At 39.4% G+C, this 22,108-nt stretch overlaps 1 protein-coding gene across 2 annotated transcripts in view; it reads left to right on the top strand.

Annotated features, from left to right (window-relative positions):
* The first annotated feature begins 877 nt into the window (after nucleotides 1-877).
* The window catches only part of gigyf1a (GRB10 interacting GYF protein 1a), a 28,358-nt gene continuing 7,127 nt past the window's right edge, over nucleotides 878-22,108 (top strand). The window contains exons 1-22 of one of the 2 annotated variants that reach the window (XM_083541438.1): nucleotides 878-1,635; nucleotides 11,113-11,733; nucleotides 11,840-11,901; nucleotides 12,673-12,802; nucleotides 13,391-13,486; nucleotides 13,753-13,858; nucleotides 14,145-14,253; nucleotides 14,665-14,858; nucleotides 14,967-15,184; nucleotides 15,324-15,444; nucleotides 16,512-16,685; nucleotides 16,907-17,052; nucleotides 17,208-17,367; nucleotides 18,015-18,181; nucleotides 18,975-19,075; nucleotides 19,803-19,903; nucleotides 19,992-20,065; nucleotides 20,143-20,277; nucleotides 20,981-21,163; nucleotides 21,365-21,531; nucleotides 21,617-21,780; nucleotides 21,906-22,066. In XM_083541438.1, the coding sequence (XP_083397564.1) occupies nucleotides 11,867-11,901; nucleotides 12,673-12,802; nucleotides 13,391-13,486; nucleotides 13,753-13,858; nucleotides 14,145-14,253; nucleotides 14,665-14,858; nucleotides 14,967-15,184; nucleotides 15,324-15,444; nucleotides 16,512-16,685; nucleotides 16,907-17,052; nucleotides 17,208-17,367; nucleotides 18,015-18,181; nucleotides 18,975-19,075; nucleotides 19,803-19,903; nucleotides 19,992-20,065; nucleotides 20,143-20,277; nucleotides 20,981-21,163; nucleotides 21,365-21,531; nucleotides 21,617-21,780; nucleotides 21,906-22,066 (2,742 nt within the window). In that variant the 5' untranslated portion in view covers nucleotides 878-1,635; nucleotides 11,113-11,733; nucleotides 11,840-11,866. Of the gene's footprint in view, nucleotides 1,636-11,112; nucleotides 11,734-11,839; nucleotides 11,902-12,672; nucleotides 12,803-13,390; nucleotides 13,487-13,752; nucleotides 13,868-14,144; nucleotides 14,254-14,664; nucleotides 14,859-14,966; nucleotides 15,185-15,323; nucleotides 15,445-16,511; nucleotides 16,686-16,906; nucleotides 17,053-17,207; nucleotides 17,368-18,014; nucleotides 18,182-18,974; nucleotides 19,076-19,802; nucleotides 19,904-19,991; nucleotides 20,066-20,142; nucleotides 20,278-20,980; nucleotides 21,164-21,364; nucleotides 21,532-21,616; nucleotides 21,781-21,905; nucleotides 22,067-22,108 lie in introns of both variants that reach the window. The other variant, XM_083541437.1, reaches the window with a different exon arrangement.

The raw sequence follows: 22,108 nt of genomic DNA, 5'->3' as shown, positions 1-22,108 counted from the left end.
GTAGAAGGGGACAGGGTCACTGGTAATTCGGGAGGATGTTTAACTACACACACACACACACACACACACACACACACACACACACACACACACACACACAGAGACAGACAGACAGACAGACAGACAGACAGACAGACAGACAGACAGAGAGAGAGAGAGAGAGAGAGAGAGAGAAAGAGAGAGGGAGAGAGAGAGAGAGAGAGAGAGAATAAAAAATAGAGAATATTAAGTATTCTTATCGAATAAAATAAAATAAAATTTTATTTGTCACATACACATACATACAGAGTACAACATGCAGTGAAATGCTTTTTACGACGGCCCGGCATGAGCGAATCGAGTAGAAATATTAACCAAGAAAAAAAACGTATTAATAATTAATACATAATAGTTAAAAACACTGTACAGAGTGATTAAAGTGGCAATCCTAACCACTAGACCACCAGGGAACCAAGAGAAACCAATATAAAGACTGGACTAAATGAATATGATTTGTAAAAACAAATGTATTCAAATTGATATTATTAATAAGTATCATATTATATTTTTGAATATATATTTTGGAAAGCATCACTCCTCGCAGGGTTGAAGCAAGGTGAAGATACCAAGATACGAAGATAAGATAAGGTCCTGGTGCCAAACTCGATAACAGAGCAGGCTAGAATTAAATACCGGGTCTATGTAGAGGGCCAAACACTGTCATTTAATCAAAAACAAGACAGACAGCATACATTGGTAGTTATAATATAAATGTGATATGGGTGAGATGTGAAAAGCTGTAATGAGTAGATAGAGAAAAGAAAAGACAATGCACTGGTCAGTGCATAAACAAATAAAGTGAGTAAGTGACGATGGATGGATGGATGGATGGATGGATGGATGGATGGATGGATGGATGGATGGATGGATGGATAGATAGATAGATAGATAGATAGATAGATAGATAGATAGATAGATAGATAGATAGATAGATAGATAGATAGATAGATAGATAGATAGTGTGCAAGTGCAAATAATGTCAGTATATGTACTACAAATAAATGTAAAGCCTCTGGGTAGTGTAAGAAGTGCAGAAGCTGTTGAGCAAGTATAACAGATAAATATAGAGGCTCCAGCAGTGGATATGTCAAATGATTCAGTTGAGATAAGGCATAATAAATCAAAGTGGAAAAACTGGGCTGGGTTTATGTTGCATTTGACAAATGTATGCTTTATATGTATAATCTACATGTATGTCAGACACCTCCGTGTTTGGGGAGGTATTGGCCGCTAGGGGCGCTCTAAACCCTAGTCATTAGGATTCTTCGTGTGTATGGTGATGGTGGTAGGGACCCGGAGTCACGTGGTAGAGCGGCCATCTTCCTACAACACAAACAAGAGCAGCGAGCAGACACAAGAGCGATCAACGCACAGCGACCGTCGGAGAGAGCGAACACCAAACAATATACCAATTATAACACACTCTGATGAGGATCACAGCGCGGTTTTAGAGGTCGAGCACGCCGGCAGCCGGACACCACGACCCCATGCGCGAAAAAACAAACAAACAAACGAGGCGTCTGGAAGAAGGAAGAAGAACAAATAAATAAATAAAACCCGAGCGAGGTTTGCATTGTCGGAGCTGCAGAGAACGCGGTGAGCAAACGCAGCGTCTCTCCTTGAGCTAGCCTGCTAGCGTGATATCCTGTTACTAACGAGGACGCAGTTTCCTCGGCGTTTTTCTTTTCTTTTCCGCGGTCCACTTCGGTGTGTTAAGGCGTCTACCTTGAAATAGAGTAAAATACAGGAAGTGTTGTGTTTGTTTTTCTGGGAGACAGAGTTTAGGTCGTGTGAGTGAGTTGTGACGGAGTGTGAAGGCCACGGTTAAGGCAGGAGGAGAAGAAGGAGGAGGAGGGCAAGGGGAGAGTCCAAAACAACACACTACCTACCATTCTAACAAGAAATGTACCTCAGTTTTAATGACTGTTCAATTAATATGTGGGGTTTGGGCGATAATCTGTGTTTCGAATGTTTTCCTGGGTTCTTGGTTATGAAACTCGTGATAGGTTTCAATGACTATACATTTCTCTTGACCTCGTTCTGGGCTATAAACCATACATAGCAGGGCATTTTGAGAAATCATAATGAAAAATGTAAAAAAGAAAATTGCGATCTATTCCCATCCACAAGGTGTGTTTTGTATTTCTGTAACAGCAGTGCTGATGTTGGTTCCAGCTGCAAGATAGAGAACATGTGCCCTTACTGGTCACTTCATAAGAATCACCTGCTCATTCATCCAGTCTGCCAAGCATGTGGCAGAAGCACAGTGTCTCCAATCATGCAGATGCATTTTAAGTTTCATGAACCGGAATCTGCACGTCATAAGCACAAACTCATGAAACATGATTTGTTTAATTCTTGAAAATGTTCCTCCCGCACCCCATAACCTAATCTGGGGGAGTCTGTGCCCATGTAGATTTTCGTCAATAGTAAGATGGGACGTCAGCATGTTTTAGCTAAATACATGCAAAACGAATGGTGCATGAGCACACCTGGTGTGTGTTTGTATTGGGCTGCTAGATGATTTTGCCTTATTCTTAGTGAAAGTCACTGAAGTTCATGTTTTCATTCATGTGAGAGAGAAGTGAAAGGCAGCAATTTGGGGTTGAAGGTCACAGCCACCACCCAGCGCACTCTGCACATTAATCTGGGGTTTTTTTTTCTTGCAGCAAGCCAGCGCTTGTATTAAGGTTGTGCAGCAGGCTTGAAATCATCATTTACTGCAATTATATCGACTTAATATAATTGATTCGAACGCCACTCTTCTGAACGCTTATCAGGAACATGAGACCTGCCTGTTGATGGCGTATTTGCTTTGTTAGTTGCTTATTGCAATGAGATGAGCTGTACTGGCAACAACCTGGCCTCCTTGTGTTTTTTTTTTTTTTTTTTTTTTTTTCCTTTCTCTCTGCCAATCCTGGTTCTTTGGTTCTATGTAAATACGTGTCCTTATGCATGCTTTATCGACGTTGAGCGCTGATATTTGTGCATGGAGGTGGGGTTGGTGAATTGCGTCCGGTTTTTGAATGATCTTTGTGAATCAAAATTTCTTGACAGGTTGAATCAGATGTGGTTTTAAAAAAAAACAACGAGTCTGTGAACGTATTAGATTTGAAGGTGGTTGCTGAATTAAATATAGAACCAGCCATCAGTTTACCCTACTGTGGACGCACCTGATCCAACTCGTCAGCCAATTATGCCGAGTTTCATGAGTTAGATCAGGTGTGTGGAGCAAGTGCTCTGCATTAGAGCTGATAGATATCAGTGTTTAGTCTGTCTATTAAGGAAACACTGCATGGTTATTAGTTTAGAGGTTTTCAAAACATATCTATTTTTCATTGGCTCGTTTGTTTGATTACAGGAAACTGCATAAAAAAAAAAAAAGAAATCAAGGCTGCTGTATGTGTGAAGGCATGTGCATGCCTCTACACTGTTATTGTTTGGCCAGGCAGCGATTTGTGGTAACATTTTTATGTTTATTTGCTAGCAGCGCTACAGGAAATGTGTGAGGTAGGTGAAATCGATCACTGTTAGAAATAAAAAAGGCTATTGTTTCTGATTAAACTGATTTACTTATTCAGTTTTCATCGACATCGGAGATAATACCCAAGGTATAATGATCTATTTAACTTGTCTTCCTGGATTATACTTTAGTCTTTTTAATTTGGTGGTTGTTTTTGTTTTTTCTGTTTCAGTGATAAAAGTTCTTGGTCATTCTGTGAAACAGATTTTCTTTTGTTTTTGAGTGTTGAATGGGAGCCACTGGTGTACTGTGCTTGTAAAATTAAAAGCCCATTGAAGTGAAATAACTGGGCTCCAAAATATGATCGCTAATGTGCAGAAAATTGCTTTACACAGTACTAAACTTTATTTGATTTGTATTGCAGTGGTAATAGAGGTTAAAATGCAATATTTGTGAATTGTTTTTTTTTCTTCATAGAAGGCAAACAAATGAAGCCCCAGGCTTTTTTATTTTCTTAGGTTTTTTTTTTATAAACATGTCTTTGTATTTAGGAGAGAATATCGTTTCTTCAGTTACCTGCCCTTGATGTTTTGCTATTAATGTCATCCTATATCATTCAACCTATAAGGCACAATATTTTAGCACTAAAGCCAGGAGGATGACGACTTTTTTCGGCTGCCCCCTTTAGGGGTCACCTCAGTGAACCCGTCTCCACACCCCCCTGTTCTCTACATCTGCCTCTTTCAAACCAACTACCTGCATGCCTTTCTTCACCACATCCATAAACCTCCTCCTTGGTCTTCCTCTTTTCCTCCTACCTGGTGGCTCCATCCTCAGCATTCTCCTACTGATATACCCCATGTCCCCCCTCTGCACATCTCCAAACCATCTCAATCTCGCCTCCCTCACCTTGTCATCAAAACATCCTGCGCTGTCCCTCTAATAATCTTATTTCTAATCCTGTCTATCTTCGTCACTCCCAATGAAAATCTCAACATCTTCAGCTCTGCTACCTCCAGCTCCACCTCCTGTCTTTTACTGAAAGCCACTGTCTCTAAACCATACAACATCACAGGTCTCACCACAGTCCTATAAACTTTCCTTTTTCACTCTCGCAGATACCCTTCTATCACAAATCACTCCTGCCACTTTTCTTCACTCACTTCACCCTGCCTGCACTGTTGTCTTCACTTTTTCATCACACTCTCCATTACTAATGCACTGTTGACCCCCAGTACCTGAACTCCTCCACCTTCACCACCCTTTCTCCCTGCAACTGCACCACTTCACTGGCCTCCCTCATATACACATGTACTCTGTCTTACTCCTACTGACTTTCATTCCCCTTCTCTCCAGCACGTACCACAACCTCTCCAGGCTCTTCTCAACTTGCTCGCTACTCTGACCAGAAATCACAATATCATCTGCAAACATCATAGTCCACGGAGACTCCTGTCTGACCTCGTCCGTCAACCTGTCCACCACTGCAAACAGGAAAGGGCTTAGAGCCGATCCTTGACGCAGTCCAACCTCCACCTTGAACCAGTCTGTCGTTCCTACTGCACACTTCACTGCTGTCACACTGTCCTCATACATGTCCTGCACCACCCTCACATACTTCTCTGACACACCTGACTTCCTCATATAAAACCACAATTCCTCTCTTGGCACCCTGTCATACGCTTTCAGAAGGCAGGACTTGATCCTTTAAAAATGGAAAACTCCTCCTCTTAAATTTCATCACAGTTGCAGAGCTACATAGGAAGCAGTTCAGTTGTATTTGTAATATTTAGTGTCTTGAGTGTGTCAGTATTACTGTGAGTTAGGCATGCAGTCACCTCACCTACTGCAGAATATTGTTTTGACAACTTTGCGGTTGCTCAATATAGATATGCCATCTGCTTAATTTTGTACTTGAATGTGTGAGTTAACGAACCTCTAAAGGGTAATTATAGCGTAATCAAGGATAATCAGTGAAACTTTTTTTGGCTCAGTGGTGGTGCATGTGTTTGACTGACACACTGCAGCGAAACAGTCAACAGAATTATTAAATGTACAGCAAAAGCTTTTCTACATATCAGGTTTAAGTTCCCTTCTGCAGTTGTGGCAGATTTTGCTTCCTCCACGTGCAGGGCTGAGATTCCATTGTAATCGTTTAAACCCAAAACAACTACAACCTTGAAACTGTTCAAAGCCTAGTCACAATATACCATTCTGAAAGGATGTTTTCAGTGTAGAGTTTATTCAGTTCCTTCTCATAGTATTCAGACTCCTTCAGATTTAAGATTGAAATTTTGCCTGTAATCTACAATTTGTAGTTTGTAATGTAATAAATTACAAAGCAAAACCTTTTTTTGCAAATATATTAGCTCAATCAAACTTTCTAATTTGACTATTGTTTAGTACTTTTGTTGAAGTATAATTTATAGCAGTCATTGGGTCACTTCCCTTACTTGTTGCAGAACTGTGGCTTATACAGCTTTGGCTTTAGAGTGGCAACATTTCAACTGTTTGTCAACTGAAAATTTCATCTGGTGTCTGCCCTCCGTGTTGTGTATTTATGACACAAGCAGCCCACAGACCCAGCAATCAAGCCTCGGGCCACAACTGCTGAGGTTACAACAGTCTGAGCACTACACAGTACTCACCAATGCGGACTTCATGCATCAGGCAAAAGTTCCTCTGTGCTGTAGAATCTCAAATCCACACAAGGAATAAGAACTGCATAAAATCCTTGTGATGCATTTAGATTTGTAGGAGGGATTTAAATGGTATTGGCGTTTTTTTGCATTGCCATTTACAGTAATAAAGCGTGATCTACGAACTTCGTAAAAGATTAGTCTTTCGTGTCCTCCCCTTTTGTTGCGTCATCCATAATGTTATGGAGTAAAACACAGGGTTAAATACGTCCAGTATGTTGTGTAGTGTTACTCAGTCAACATGAAAGTGAGTTTCGGTTTTCATGTGATCTGACGAAGTGAAAATGCATTAATTGTTTGAATCAAAGCTTTAATCTTTGAATTCATTCTGCTGACTGTATTATAGCTTAGCAGATATAACAATTCTGCTGCAACGTTGCCGCCCCTCCCATCGCCACATTTAAATATTCATTCCTCGCATGCCATTTTCGGATTTTGGCTTGCAAACCCATGCCAATGTCTGCCTTGTTGCAATGTAAAACTGCCCATATCATGTTTAGATGATTATTGCAAAAAAAAAAAAAGCAAGAATGTAGTTTTGTAGTGCTGTGCACAAAGCCGCCACTTTGTTTAACGTGCAGAATTTCTCATGTACAATAGATGTGAAAGGAGATACAAATTAAATAAAAAATATAATTTATTTAAATTTTTCATTAAATATTCAATAAAGCATGTCTATTAGCAGGGAGCTAAATTATAAAGAATTATAAAGACTCAATTTGCATCCTTTACGATTCCAAACCTCACGATCGTCGTTGTTCAGTCTTGTCGAATGAGTTTCTCCTGCAGTTGATTTATTTTTAATAGGTAACTATTTGCTGTAAATTTTTTTTTTTTTTTTTTTTTTTTTATTCTATTTTGGCATTCGTAGGTGTTTCCATTAGGCATGTAAATTTCACTGTTCGTATATAATAAATGCATTAATAATAATTTCCCCATACAGACGGCTCTAAAAGAAAAAAATGATTGTAAGTGGAATACAGCCAAAAGGAAGCCAACAATTGTTCTCGGTCAGGTTATTGTTAGAAGATTGACTTTCGTTTATGTGTACCTTCAGGTCTGCAAATAAAAAGGGGTTTATGTGTATGTGTGATGTATAGAGGCCCACAGAAGGACTGAGGCTTTTTTTTTTTTTTTTTTTCCTTTAATATGGCAGTTTGCCAGTTTCCACCCACAAGCTGCTTCTAAGGCTGGGAAGGGTGAAGGTTAGCACATGCTTTCTTATACTTGTGAATCCCCCCCCCCCTTTATTTATTTATTTATTTTTATTTTTTTTATTCATTTTTATTTAAATAAATGCTGCTATCTAACTGGGCAACCTGAACATGGCCAAGTTTGTATACGTGAGCTCACAAACACTCGTGATTGGTGGGATTAGTCTCACTTGGAGAGAAAGCATGCACAGTAATATGCAATAAAATAAAAGTTATGCTTTTGGACTTTTGTCTCTATATCATTGGGATTCAGACGAATACTTTAAATATGTAAATGAGGCGCGTCGGGTGATTTTCTAATTGTGGTCCACGGGAATGTCCAGACTTTATACCTGGAAATGTTGTGACCCCTGACAGATTTGTCTAATTAGATTAATTATTGCTAATTTATATTCAGCTCATTAGAGGCCGTGGTCTCCTGAGTATGACTCATACTTATTCATTGGTGTACATTGGTTGCTCTTAACCCTCCGTTTTCAAGTAGGAAGATTACAGTGTAAATACAGGAAGTTCCAAGAGTAAAACAGTGCATCTCACTACACTAATATACACAAGGAAAACATGTACAATAGAGGCAGGATATTTGCTGAAATTAGACAGAGTTCATACATGAATGAAATGGAGCACAGTGTTACTGATTAACATGTATATGTAAATATGATTCTATAATCAGTTCACCCTCACTTTCTGATACAAAGAGAGACTGCGCTTTACAGTTGCACAATATTTAAGACCGCTGTAAAGAAAGCTGCAGCATCGTACCCATTTTTATTGTCTGGTTTATGCAAATGCTGTCAAGAAAAAAGGGAATCCGAATTGTTTTTGGTTGTTGAGACCTAACCAGTTTAACTGCTTGTCCTCGTCACCTGAAGGCAAGGCATGTGTTCATGTTCAGCTCTGCGTTTCTCTTGTCTTAACTCCACACAGCACCTCACAGCGTTGCCGGGAGATGTCTGTTGCCATGATGGCGCAACCCCAGGGATATTTTTTCCCCGGGACTTTGTGATTGGCTCGTCTGTCTGTTTACGAGGCTGGATATAACTATATAATGATCGAGTTCACCGAACTGCTCAGTATTGGCCCAAGTTAATCTGATCTAATCTTTTTGTCTTCTGACAATTCACCGTGGTAGGACATAATTAAAACTGTGTTGTGAAAAAACTGCCAGCGTTCTGCATATATCTACAACTAATTTGCATTATGTCTTGGATGAAAATAGTTTTATGCTTCAGACATATTTTATTAATATGCTTTTTGAAAATGACCGTGTCTAGTTCCTTTTAAATAGAATACCAGATCTTTTTAAAAACATTTTAAAAAAAAAAGGTACATTGCCAATTTGAAGTGTAATATAGCCTTTTATACAGCAAAAAATCCTGAGCATACATAAGAGAAAGCAGGTACCAAGACTTTATAGCACACAACAATAAGTTTATTGCCTCTTGCCATGCTTGACTGCACAGTGCAAGTAACGTGTTGTAATTTAAAACTGGAGGTCTATTGTCTCCTTATTGGGATTGTATATTCGCTTTATTCTCAGTTTTGTTTTTTGTGTTAGTCACATGGGAATGTGACATTTCGCATTTGGCACAGTAATTGAAGACCGTCCCTGCTAACTGTACAGCAGTTTTGGTGAAAGCTATTTGAGCTCACCAGCACCACTATGGGGATCATATAGAACATATGTTTATCGCTAATGTTTCTGCATTGACACAAGCACAGGTCTGAATTTTTTTTTGGTCATGTTGATTTTCTTTCTCCATATTGGATTTTCCTGAAAATGAATCGTGCTTTGTAAAAATTTAAGGTTTAAAAATTCCATTGTACTTAATTTGTTGACACCCTGACAAATCTCTTAACATACATGTAATCAGAATTCATATTTAGGCTGTTTCTTGCTCATGTGCATTTAGTTTGACCATTGCTTTGTGTGTAAATTGTCATTTAGCTAGTTATATAGGTATTGGAAATTGGCTATGAACTGTCCTATATAAAGTCTCACCACAAAAACCTTTCTGGATTTGATTGACGCTTCAGTTAGAAATATAGTTGTCATGGTTTTATCCAGAAGTAATATTACTATACTTGCTGCTGATACTATTGTGGGTATTTTTCTGTTTGGTAAAAAGGGTGCTCTCAAATTTACTCTAACCAGATGGGAGTTTCATTCTACATCAAAGTCTGTGGAGTTTTAGGTTTGATCATTCGCACAACTTTGATTATGGACTAATGTGTTTTGCACTTCGCATTTTAAATGCCAGAAATTAAAAGTTCCAGAGTAAACAAACATTCATTTGATTTATAGTTTAGAATAATGAGACGTGTCACTTTCCCACAGAATGAATGCTAGGCTTAGGGTTAAACCATATTCTCCATATAAACTAACTGGTTATGTTCTGCTAGTTTTGCTAAGAAAAAAAAAAAGAACGCTGATCATACTCTGATATTTGTTAAGCGATCTGATCGCCATGTTGAAATTAGACAGACACTAAGCCAGTTCACGCTTTGGTACCATGTTCGTGGTTCAGTGGCGAAATTTACTGAGTGCGCTCTTTGTGATCTTTAACCTGAGCGAGCACAGCAGTAAAACCACTACACTGCTCATGTTACACTGAAGCTTCCACAAGCTCGCCCTGTGCCTTAAACCCTGCTGATAGAATGCTTTGGAGAGATCTGGTTTATTATACATTGTGTGTGGATTCAGTAATGAATAATGAACTACTGTTACAGCTTGGAGCTGCTTCATGCCAACGCAACGTATATGCAGTTGCAGAATGTAGCAAATAAGATGTTTCCCCTCAAGGGAAATAGAGTGCCTGCGACGAGCTGGACGTGATGGATGAATGAGAAGGAAGGAAAGAAAAGGAGTGAGCAAAAAGCAGTGAAATGCAGAGGAAAAAAGGAGCAAAATGTTTGGTAAATAAGCAGATAGAATGAAAAAGGGAACAAATTATCAGGTGTTTGAGGAGTGTTAATCCAGTTCTCATGGCAAGTTTTTCTTTGGTTAATAGACTGGAGGAAAAGACACCTGTGACACCATATCATCAGGCCTCTGAGGCACCAGTCCAGTGGGTAATGGTGAATAAAACCTGATAGTTCAGACATATGATCTGATTGTCCTGGACTTATGTTTCAGCTGCAGCTTCAAAAATAGCCTGGCTTTTTACATACATAGACTAAGTATTGTTGCACAGAAAAATAAGGTCCAATTATTCGGACAAGTCAAACTTCAGCATAAACTTTCCCTGTGCGGATGAGAAATTCTTGCGCGGACATGTTGTTATTGTTTTGGCTTTATATTTAGCCACAGTCAAAATGCTGGTTCATAAGTAGATTCAGTTTGAACTTTTATTTGCCTTTTTTTAACTGTGAAAGAAAAATATTTCCTTATGCTCTAAAATGTAAAAAAAAAACAAAAAAAAAAAAACCTTCATACTGTCAGAAGCTGCATGTTTCTCTAATAACTGTAAATGTGAGAGGAGGAAAGAAAAAAATAAAAATAAAGAAGTACCATGATTTGTGTCTGCAGGTTATTGTGATGACACTTCTGTTAAAAGACTGGATTATGTAATTGGTTTTCACAAAAAGAAAAGAAAACCCCACAAGCTTTTAACATTTGAATAGGAAGAGTTAAGATGAGTGTTGAGTTTTATTAGATTAAATTTATGGTGCTGTTTTATATTTATTTTGTACACAGAGGTAGGAGCAGAGTCATTGGCGTGAGAAGAGTTGACTGGCGGGGCCTGGTCATTCAGCGTTTCAACTAGAGGGAGAGGAGGAGGAGGAGGAGGAGAAGGAGAAAAAGAAGGAACAAGGGAGAGGAAAGGAAGACCCAAGGAGGAGAGTCACGGTCACCTGCTTTAAGACAACTGTGTTGCCAGCTGATCAAATTTGTTCATATCGTTGGATTTCTGCAGCTCTATTTGGATTTTATCGTCAGTATCAAAGCATTGCAGTTATCACACAGTTATTGTTAGTGTTTTATTTCTTTTTTTTTTTTTTTTTTTCAGCATTTTTTTTTTTCCAACCCAGCATTTTTCTGGAATGTTTTTATTTGTTTAGGGTTTTTTTTTTGTTTGTTTGTTTGGGTTTTTTTTGGCTGTGAACAGATCACATCAGATTTGTCCTTTTTTTTTTCTGTACACAACCAGTATAAGGCAGCTATTTCTCTTATTCTTTGGAAATCTGAAAAAACACATACCTACACACATAATCCAGACGCTGTCCCTCACACACGCGCATACACACGCACACCACTCAGCCTTCTCACCTAAGCCTGGTCCAGCCTAGTCTTGCCTGCTCCGCTCTCCTGGACAGGGTAAGTGTGTATTGTAACAGTGTTCCACACGTTTCTGTGTAAAATGCACGACTTAGTAACATCTCGTTGCTGACTTGTGTGCACATTTTGTTTTGGATTTAATTAGGTTCAGCTCCAAGAGGAAGGGAGGAATATGACAGCAGAGACACTCAATTTCGGCCCAGAATGGTAAAAGTTAGAAATAACGTTCACAGCTCACCATCTTCTTTGTTCCATTTTCTCATTCCGTGCTGTCTACATCAATGCAATTTAATTTTGTATATTTTTTTTTTGGCTAGTGCTCCCTTCACATTTTTTTTTTTTTCTTCATCACTTTTTTCTGTCTAGTGAATTTCTACACTTAAGCATACTTTACAGTTATGTTTAAACTCTAGTCATTGATCATGCAGCATGAATTGAGTCTTGTGTGTCTATGCCTCTTTCTTTATTTAACACACTGTTGCTTGAGCTTGCTTTCTTAGTTTGCACACTCTCTCACTCACTACTGCTCTCTTTTTCTCTTTCTCCCTCTCTTTGCCCCTCCCCGTTTCTTGCTTTTTTACTTTAATCTCTGTATAAACATTTACAGCCAGTAAGGTGTGGCCTGTTTTCTGGTGCTAGGCCATTTCTAATGGGCCAAGGACTGCTGTGTGAATAGTTGATCACAAGCCAACACAAGATTATTCCTGTGCTTGACATGTGCAGTGCAGCACTGATGTGCATTTATAAAGCTCTTTTCATCTAAAGCTATTTGTATGAAATGTGTGTATAACAGGACACACTTAGCTCAGTTTAGTTTCTCTGTGAACCTTCCCGGTGGAATTTCTTCATCTTTTTTTTTTTTTGTGAAACCGTGTACGTGTTTGTTACTGTTCTTTCTTTTGTGAATTATTATTATTTTTTTTCCCCCCTCACTTGTTTCTTTGTTACTAACATTGATTTCTGTTCACCTTACTTCAGGCTCCGTGCACTTTCCAGTGGAGGCAGTGTGACTTCCCCTCCTCCCTCTCCCGCTATGCCAAAGTACAAGCTGGCCGAATATCGCTACGGCCGAGAGGAGATGTTAGCACTTTATGTCAAAGACAACAGGGTGAGGACGACACTCTTTAATCTGTTTTACTTTTATATTAGAGATATTTAGATCAGAGCGCTTTCACTGCAGCCAGCAAAAGACGAAGCGGAAACCATTCATTTTCAGGAGAGGATCCCAGGGGGAAACTGACTCTGCAGATGTGCATTTTTGGATGCAATTGAGGCTTCATTTGCAGTGAAGAACTTCTCTGATAATTTGTATATGCGACTGAAAATCATTATTTTGTTTGTGCAAGAAGTTTCAGTATAATACATAGAATACAACTCTAACTCGAAGTGTGCTTTAAATCAGAGTTAAATATGCTTACATAATAGTAACTACATTAAGATTTATACCTCGACTTCTGAATTTCAGAATTTTTATCTTCCATTTTAAGGTATGTGGTTTTCGCTCAGTCGTGCGTTATGAACGTTCTAAACATTCCACAGTGGGCTGCAACATGCTGTATCGTGCCTTAATGATTTGAAAACGGTCTAAAATGCTTTATAGCGTCTGTAAAATATATTGCTGTAATAATCGTTGGTTAAATGTAAAAATGTGTTTCTTGAATTAATGATGTTGCTACTCTTGTCTGGGTGTGTGTAGATCCCAGAGGACATGCAGGATAAGGTGTTTGCTGCTATTCTGCAGGATGAGCCTCAGCAACCTCTGGCACTGGTTCCTCTCACTGAGGAAGAACAGGTTAGAAACGTTTATATACACACACACACACACACACACACACACACACAATAGTAGTGTTTTTCTTTGAAACGAAGCAGAGAACATTGGGTCACATCATAACCATTTTATTTACCAAACACTTTTTTGCTCATCACTTTTTTTGTAATCATTCAGGATACTTATGCACAGACCATGAAAACACACAAAAGACTCATTTCTACTTGTAATGTGTGTTAATATATTTTGTTCTTGGTTGTAATGTTTGTCTCGTTTGTTTCCTACAGCGGAATTTTTCCATGTCCATAAACAGTGTGGCTGTGATGAGGCTGATGGGTAAAGGGGGTGGGGCCGTTCCTGCTAGCATGGCCCGTGGCAGAGGCAGTGTAAGAGGTGGGCGAGGTGCGTGAACGAGGAAAAGCGCAGATTATTCTTTAGATCAATGAATGTGAGGTTTATAATATTTGGGACTAGTGTTTGAGAGAGTACAGTGTCAAAGAAGCATAAAGATATGAAAACCAAATGTGATGGCACGTGTTTGTTTTTGAATTGTACATACTATTTTAGTTTTCTACTTAAAGATACACCAGTAAGACATCACAGCAAATAGCAAACACACCTTTCTCTGTACTTTTGACATTGATATGTACTTATGTGTAAGAAATTTGTGTGTGTGTAGGCAGGGGCCGTGGAGAGAGTGGGTTCTACCAAAGAAGTCCTGAGGATGGAGAGGTGGGCTTTAGCAGGAATGCTCGAGAGATCCATCGTAGCCAGAGCTGGGACGATCGGTACGACCGCGATCCTCATTTTATTTAGCGAAATTAGCATAATTTGATATTTAGCCAAACTTGGATCTCGCTCATTAATAATAGATTTGTTTGAACAAACCTCACATTAAACCTGTAATAGGTCTGAACCCAAACAGCAGGTCATTATTGTGGTTGTGAGCACATGTTGCACTGATACTTAAGTCCTGTGGTAAAACTAATCCCACCTGAATAGAGCTTTAGTGTTGGTGTCTGACACAGTGGTCTAAATTTAGACATGGCATACCACATTCAGTGTCAAAGGTTTTTTTTTGTTTGTTTTTTTTTTTGTAATCTCTCATTGTGTGTGTGTGTGTGTGTGTGTGTGTGTGTGTGTGTGTGTGTGTGTGTGTGTGTGTGTGTGTGTGTGTGTGTGTGTGTGTGTGTGTGTAGGGGTGAGAGGCGCTTTGAGAAGCCTCTGCGTAGGGAGGGGTTGCGTGTCGGCTTTGAGGATGTGGGCTCTGTGGGGAGGAAAGAGTTCATGCGTTCAGACAGTGATAACTGGCGCACACTGCGAGAAGAGCATGAGCTGGAGGAGGGTGGAGAGGCAGGAGGCAGCTGGAGGCTTGCTGGTTCACGCCGAGATGGTAGGTTCAAACTGATAAATGCAGAAAAGCCTAACATTTATTGTCTCCACATCTCCTCCATAAATATCGTAAGTCTGATGTCCACCTTTTGATTTCTGCCTTGGAAAGATGGTGGTCCCCGTTCAGCAGGCTGGCGGGAGCATGGTGAGGTCCGCCGTAGAAAGTTTGACTTTGACTTTCGGGATGGAGGGACTGAGGGGGGAAGGAGGAGAGCTGGAAGTGAAGGGGCGGAGGAAGAGAGAGATGGATTGCCAGAGTGGTGCACCGATGAAGAAGATGGAGAGATGGGTACCTTTGACTCTTCCGGAGCATTCATGCCCATCAAGGTGGGGCTAAGCGTGTGACATTCTGCATGTGTAGCTTAATAGAATTGTGTACAAATGCTACATACTAAGTGTTTTTGTGTGTTTTTCTTGTTTACATGTGTTCATATGCATCTCTTAAATATCACATTCACACGATCAGAAGGGCTCTAAAGATCCTATTCCAGAAGAGGACTTTGAGTTTCAGGGTTTAGAAGATGAGGATGAGTTTTGTATCGATGGAGAAAAGAAAGACTGCAGTTTTGGAAACGACGCCGAGAGAGGTAAGAAGAAAAGCATGTGGTTGTATATACAGTCCCACTAAAAATGAGTGGAACAGCGAGATGCATCAAAAGATAAATATCAGAACGTGGACCAGATTTTTCTTTTATTTCCTGGTATTTTTAACTAGAGTATAAAACAGCTTGTGTTAAAAAATAACCTGAGTGGTCTGACACTAAGGCCGTGTCCACACTAATAAGTTTTTTTTTGTTTGAAAAAGCATTTATTTATTTATTTGTTGGCCTTATGTCCACACTGAGACACGTTTTCAGTCAACGAAAACGTAGCTTTTTTTGAAAACGCTCTCCAAAGTGGATACGCTTGAAAATGCCGTTTTCTCACCCTATTGTGGACTGTGAGATCAGAGGCTTTTGAAAACTACGGTACATTTTTTGTCATTGGTGTGACATTTTCAAAGAGCTGGAAAGTAAATAAACGCCAGGCAGAAATGAAGAAATGACTCGGATCGAAGTGTCTTACGATTTGCACATGCGCAGTACAGCAACATAAGCGTTTTCAGACGTTTCCGTGTGGATAAGCAACGTTTGGGAAACGATTGAAAATAAGTGTGGACGTAGAGTGTTTTTAGATAAACTTTTAGAGGACTGTGATAATGTACCCTATTACAGTGCACCTCGATACTCGCAGGGGTTACTTTCCATGGTTTTTACTCTCCTTTTGATGGGTCCTTTTTCAAGGGGAATTGTACATGTACTCTACTGTAAACTCAACAAAAAGTGTGAATTTCATGTCAGTTTTATTAACTAAAAATTAATAATAAAATACATGCATGTAATTTATTAATACAAATTCTGTTTTGAAATGTTACTCCGAACTTTCGAGCCACTCACGGCTTCTCGTCAACCATCGGTTTCCGCGAGTTACTTTTAGTCCAGTTTCAAATGAAAGTCGCAAACTATCGAGGTTGTGAGTATCGCGGTTCCACTGTATTTGCATATAATATTATTTTTTTAGGTGATTTTTAAGATTTATTTTTGTTAAAATATTTTTCATACTCAGTTTTTCATTTTAATTCCCCTTTTTTTCCCCTCTCTCCTTTCACGGTTAGATGAGACCGACTCTGCAGCTGTGTGTGAGGTGGAGGTGAAATCTCTCCCTCCCTCCTCTCCTTCCTCCATGTCCCTCATTGCTCCTCAGGCCGAGCCCGTTCCCACTGCTGCCCCCACTTGTCTGGAGGATCCTCAACCTGCACCTGCCATGTCCAGCAAGATGCCAAGTGAAGGTAATCAGTTTTAAATGATCACTATTTAGTAATGCATCTGCATTTTTTTTTTTTGCCTGGTACTGGAATTGATATGAAATGTATGTATGTTAATTATTGCAAAAATTGTTACTGTTTTTAAGTTCTTTCAGTTATTCAAATATTAAATACATTCGACATTCTCTAGTGGTATTTTAATTATTGGCTCAAATGCTTAAATTAAATGTCTGTATGTGCTATAGTGTTATCAGAACCTGTGTCTGAGCTGAGCCTTAGTGCCTCCTCCAGCCTGCCTTCATCCCCTCCTTCCTCTTCCTCTGCTGCTACTGACCTCCCACAACCGGGGGGTGACCCCGAGGATGACGAGGGCATGAAGCACCTGCAGCAGGTATTGGATTATCAGTGTTTCACACAAAAAGCTACACTTCACATGATTAGACATTACCTGTGTTCTGTTTAACAGTTATCACAGTTTTCTCAGTGCCCAAGTGCTATAATATTGAAGTATCTGTATATAATTAAAAGAAAAGTGTCTATTCACAGGAGGCAGAGAAAATGGTTGCAGCTCTTCAGGACACATCTCTAGAGGAAGAGTGTTTCACCCAAACACTGCAGGAGAGCAGAAATACTGCAGCTGCCCTGCCTCTCTCCCATGACTCTGCCATGAAATGGTTCTACAAGGATCCACAGGGAGAGATTCAGGGTAGGTGCATGTTCATTTGCATAAACCAAACAAGCAGAAATGCAGAAATGCTATTTACAACCCGTTCTTATACATTGCATTTGGCAATAATAATAGCACAGTTCCCTCTACCAAGTTAGAACAGGAAGCACATTCACTCGAAACTCGCTTACGAAACTCTGGGGGAAGCTATTGAAAGCTTCAAGTGAGCGTTTCCAAAAATTAAAACAATAGTGAGCATGAGAACTACCAGGAAGCGTTGCTAATGGCATGATTTAATTTTTACAAATAACTGACATCTTTTTTTAGTTGACTTAATTTTTCAGTATTTTACGTTTATTGACTTTCCGTAATATCCATTGTTAGCGAGTTATGAGTCCGCTTTTGTTTTCTGTATCTTTTTTCAGTATAGTGGAAATGTCAGTATGTACAGTATGTGAAACTCGTAAGCAGGACCACTCAGTGCTTCCTTACATATAGTTTTCAGAAGTTGATGTAGCCTTGATATCTAAAGAGGAAAGCAGCAGCTGTTTAATGTGTGTGTGTGTGTGTGTGTGTGTGTGTGTGTGTGTGTGTGTGTGTGTGTGTGTGTGTGTGTGTGTGTGTGTGTGTGTGTGTGTGTGTGTGTGTGTGTGTGTGTGTGTGTGTGTGTGTGTGTGTGTGTGTAGGTCCCTTTAGCACAGTGGAGATGTGCGAGTGGTTTCAAGCAGGTTACTTCAGCATGTCTTTACTGGTGAAGCGCGGCTGTGACGAGGGCTTCCAGCCTCTGGGAGATGTTATTAAGATGTGGGGGCGGGTGCCCTTTGCGCCTGGCCCCTCCCCACCGCCACTGCTGGTGAGCGTGCATACATACCCTGTTGGGCGCAAAAAAAAAAATCAAACATCACACCATCACAGTTCTAAGAGAAATGGGTGCATATTGAGAGGCCACTGAATGTCTGTTCTATTTAAGGGTTGCATAAGGAATGAAATTACTTTTTTGTTATGATGTATAGTATTTTTTTCAATAGTGGACAATACATGGAGTAATTTGTTCTCACACCCCAGGAATTTGTCTTGATTAAGCAAATTTGTAAAAATTATTATTTTTTTTATTTAGAATTTTTTTTTACCAAAGTTGTTCAGGACACATTTAAATGTCTTGAAGATGATCAGAGAAAAAAAATTAATGTTTCTCATTTATTAAGAAACCAGACACATTAACACACAATTTAAATAGTATGCTTTTATGAATGATGTGCAAAAACTTAGAATCAGTAGAAAGCAATCTGATTTTCAGTTCCTACTGTCATTGAATTAAAGCTGCTATGTTTTGTTGTTAAACTAAATTGACTACATTTAGTATGGTTTTTAACTTAAATTTCTCTGGAATTGACTTTCTCAGGTGTTCAAATACTTATTTGCAGCTGTATCATACAAATAAATAGTTAAAAAAATCATACATTGTTATTTCTGGATATTTTTTTTTTAGATTATGTCTCTCACAGTGGACATGCACCCACGATGACAATTTCAGACCCCTCCATGATTTCTAAGTGGGAGAACTTGCAAAATAGCAGGGTGTTCAAATACATATTTTCCTCACTGTATATCCGTGTGTGTGTGTGTGTGTGTGTGTGTGTTTTTAGTGTAATCTGGATCAGGACAGGCTGAAGAAGCAGCAAGAGTTGGCTACGGCTGCTCTTTACCAGCAACTGCAACAGCATCAGCTTTTCCAACTCATTAACAGGTTTGTCGAGTCAGAAATGTGTCTTTATCTGTATTCATATTTTTTCTTCTGTCCATAGTGCGTATCATGTATTTGTTGGCACAAGGATTCTGGTATCCATGGCTAGTTGGGCAAAGTGTACCGGCTTTGTCTGTTTGCTTTACCTTTGTTTGCAAGCAGTAAAGTTCTTGTCATTTGATTTCCGTCTTAGAGAAAATGTTTTTTGTAATCGTCACGCACGTCAGTTTCTACACACAAAAAATACAAAGCGTCGCTGTCGTTAAGGTCAAGTAAATGAGGAGGACAAGTGTGAAATTTGGTGTATTTTTGAGAGAACCAGGACATTTGGGTGGGAATCCAATGTACAGATTGATTTGGAATTTATATCCTTGGAGATTTTTCTTGATCGTGAAAGATTAATGTTCTAAATCAAACTTGGGGTCAGATCTGTGCTCTAGAGAACTGTGTGTGTATATATGGGCAATATTCAGTTACACATAACAGGACACTGTTGGCTAATATCATCGCCTAAGCATTCTCAATGTCAAAATTAGATGATGTTTTGGGGAAGGTGGAAGTCTAAACATCATAAATGAAGGATTACAGGTGAGGAATTGGCCTGGGAAAGCAGGGTTAAAAAGACCAGTGTTAATATTGGTTTGATATATAAACGTGTTCTCTTCTCGAGATAATCTTTTCTTTTTTTGTGTGTGTGTGGGGGTTAATTTTCAACTCGTGTTGTATTTAGGTGCGGAGAGCAGGGTATGATGCCTTCAATGAACAGATCAATGTCAGTGCCAGATACAGGGTCCATGTGGGACATGCATACCTCAGCCTCACAGCCGACAGGTAAATTCATACACACGCTTGTTTTGCACATATTGTTTAAGATGCATTTTGTTTTAAATTTCACTCTTGATACATTTTTTTGTTTCAGGTGGTGAGGCCAGTCTATGGGACTTAACAATGAATTCTTCAACTCAGGGTCCAACTCTTGAACAGCTTCAGAAGGTGAGAACAGCACCCTCTGCAGGCCGAACAGCATTAACTACATGAGAAATATCTAAAACCTGGGTATCTGTGTGTAGCTCCAGGAGAGAAGAGAGGCTGAACTCAGGGCTAAGCGGGAAGAGGAAGAGAGAAAAAGAAGGGATGAAAAGAGAAGACAGCAGCAAGAAGAACAGAAAAGAAGAGAGGAGGAAGAGCTTTTCAGGCGCAAGCAGGTAAAGAATTTTGATCATGTATAATGCAAAATAAAGTGGTCTAAGCTAGACGTCAACAAATAAGTGGCTAGGATTATATATATATATATATATATATATATATATATATATATATATATATATATATATATATATAAATGTTTTGTTTGTGGTGCTGTGAGTGATTATTGCTTGTTAATGTTGAATTATATTCTCCAGATAGTTCATGCATCCTTTTTTTTATTTTTATTTTTTATAAATTAGCTCAAGCCATATGGCCTCTTTTCATTTATTTATTTATTTTTGTAGTTGGTCAAGCAATTATTAAAACAGCCTATTAGGATTTAGTCACAAGGTCATGAGTATTTGAAGGTAGCATTGTTTGGAATTACACACTCGCTTTTTATAGATTCTTTGCTCTACAAGTTTGTGTCTTTTCACAATCGTCTATGAACTGATGGGTGAAATTGGCAACATTCTTCAATATCTTTAAAATGCATGGCTAAGACAACATGTCTACTAGGTTCTGTGTTCGCTAAAGTCATGCTTTTAATGATGAGGGCATTTGTTGCAAAACCTTCATTCCCCATACTGGAAATTCAAGCACTTGGTAATTGTCCCTGCCATGTTAGAGCAGGTTGTGCAGAATGTTTTTCAAAGCAGCTGTATTAGTGATGTGGATACTTGTTTAATTTCTCGTTGTCTCTTCCTTATTGTACTGCAGCAGGAGCTGCTGATGAAGCTACTGCAGCAGGCTCCACGTCAGGGGGCATCCGGGACAGGCTCAGGCTGGAGCACAGGCCCAGTGTCTGGACTGGGGAAGCAGGGCAAGTCCATCAACACGCTGGACATTCAACAGGACACTGAGAGACTCTATAAACAGCAACAGAGAGCCCAACAGCAAAGAGTAAGCCAGTTTAGAGGAGTTAGAGCCTTTATATCTAGATCAATTATTTTGTGTGAAAGCTATTGATTGAAAACATGTAATGTTTGCATATGAGTACTATTAAATAGTCTGCAATATTATGCATAGCCAAATGAATAAAATAATAAAATGGCATGCATTTTTCAGTAAATATTTTGGTTTTTTCTCTCTAAACCTTTACAGTGGGCTACAGAGGGTCTTTGGGGTTCTGCTGGCATGGATGGGAAGGCACCTGGTGGCAGCAGTCCTTCAGGAAGCAGCATGGGGGTTTGGGATGAGGCTTTAAAGAACCAGAGCGCACTACGTAGCGGCATGGGCCTGAAGAACAGCCGCAGTAGCCCCTCACTCAGGTACTACACATGACGGTGGTTAAGCCTGAGTTGTGAATATGCAATTTTATTGTGAAAAACATTTCTCATATAATTGCCTTTGTAGTGACCAGTACATGATGATGAATCGTCGCAAGCGAACCGAGGACGAAGAGCGCTTACTGAAGCTCTTGCAGGGGATGAAGGCTCAGGATGGCTTTACCACATGGTGTGAGCAGATGCTGCATGCCCTTAACACCTCTGCCAACAACTCCAACTCCTCACTGGATGGTACATGCGTTATGTTTTAATAATTTTTTTTTATTCATGTATTACATTGATATTCATCTTTTTATATTCCATCGTGACCTTTTTTTATTTGTATATTTATTTTTTGGTCTGTGGCTCTTTCACAGTGGCCACTATTGTGGCATATCTGAAGGAGGTGGAGTCACCGTACGAGGTGCTGGACTTTATCCGCTCCTACCTGGGTGACACTGTGGAAGCCAAAGAGTTTGCCAAGCAGTTTCTGGAGCGCCGTGCCAAACAGAAAGCCAACCATCAGAGGCAGCAGCAGGTGTGTGAGGGTTTACGTAAGAGGAAGAAATGGTGCTCTAAT

Source organism: Silurus aristotelis (assembly GCF_946808225.1).
Source record: "Silurus aristotelis genome assembly, chromosome: 5".
NCBI lineage: Eukaryota > Metazoa > Chordata > Actinopteri > Siluriformes > Siluridae > Silurus > Silurus aristotelis.
Note: the sequence above shows the minus strand (reverse complement) of the source record. Positions and strands in the feature narration are given on the sequence as shown.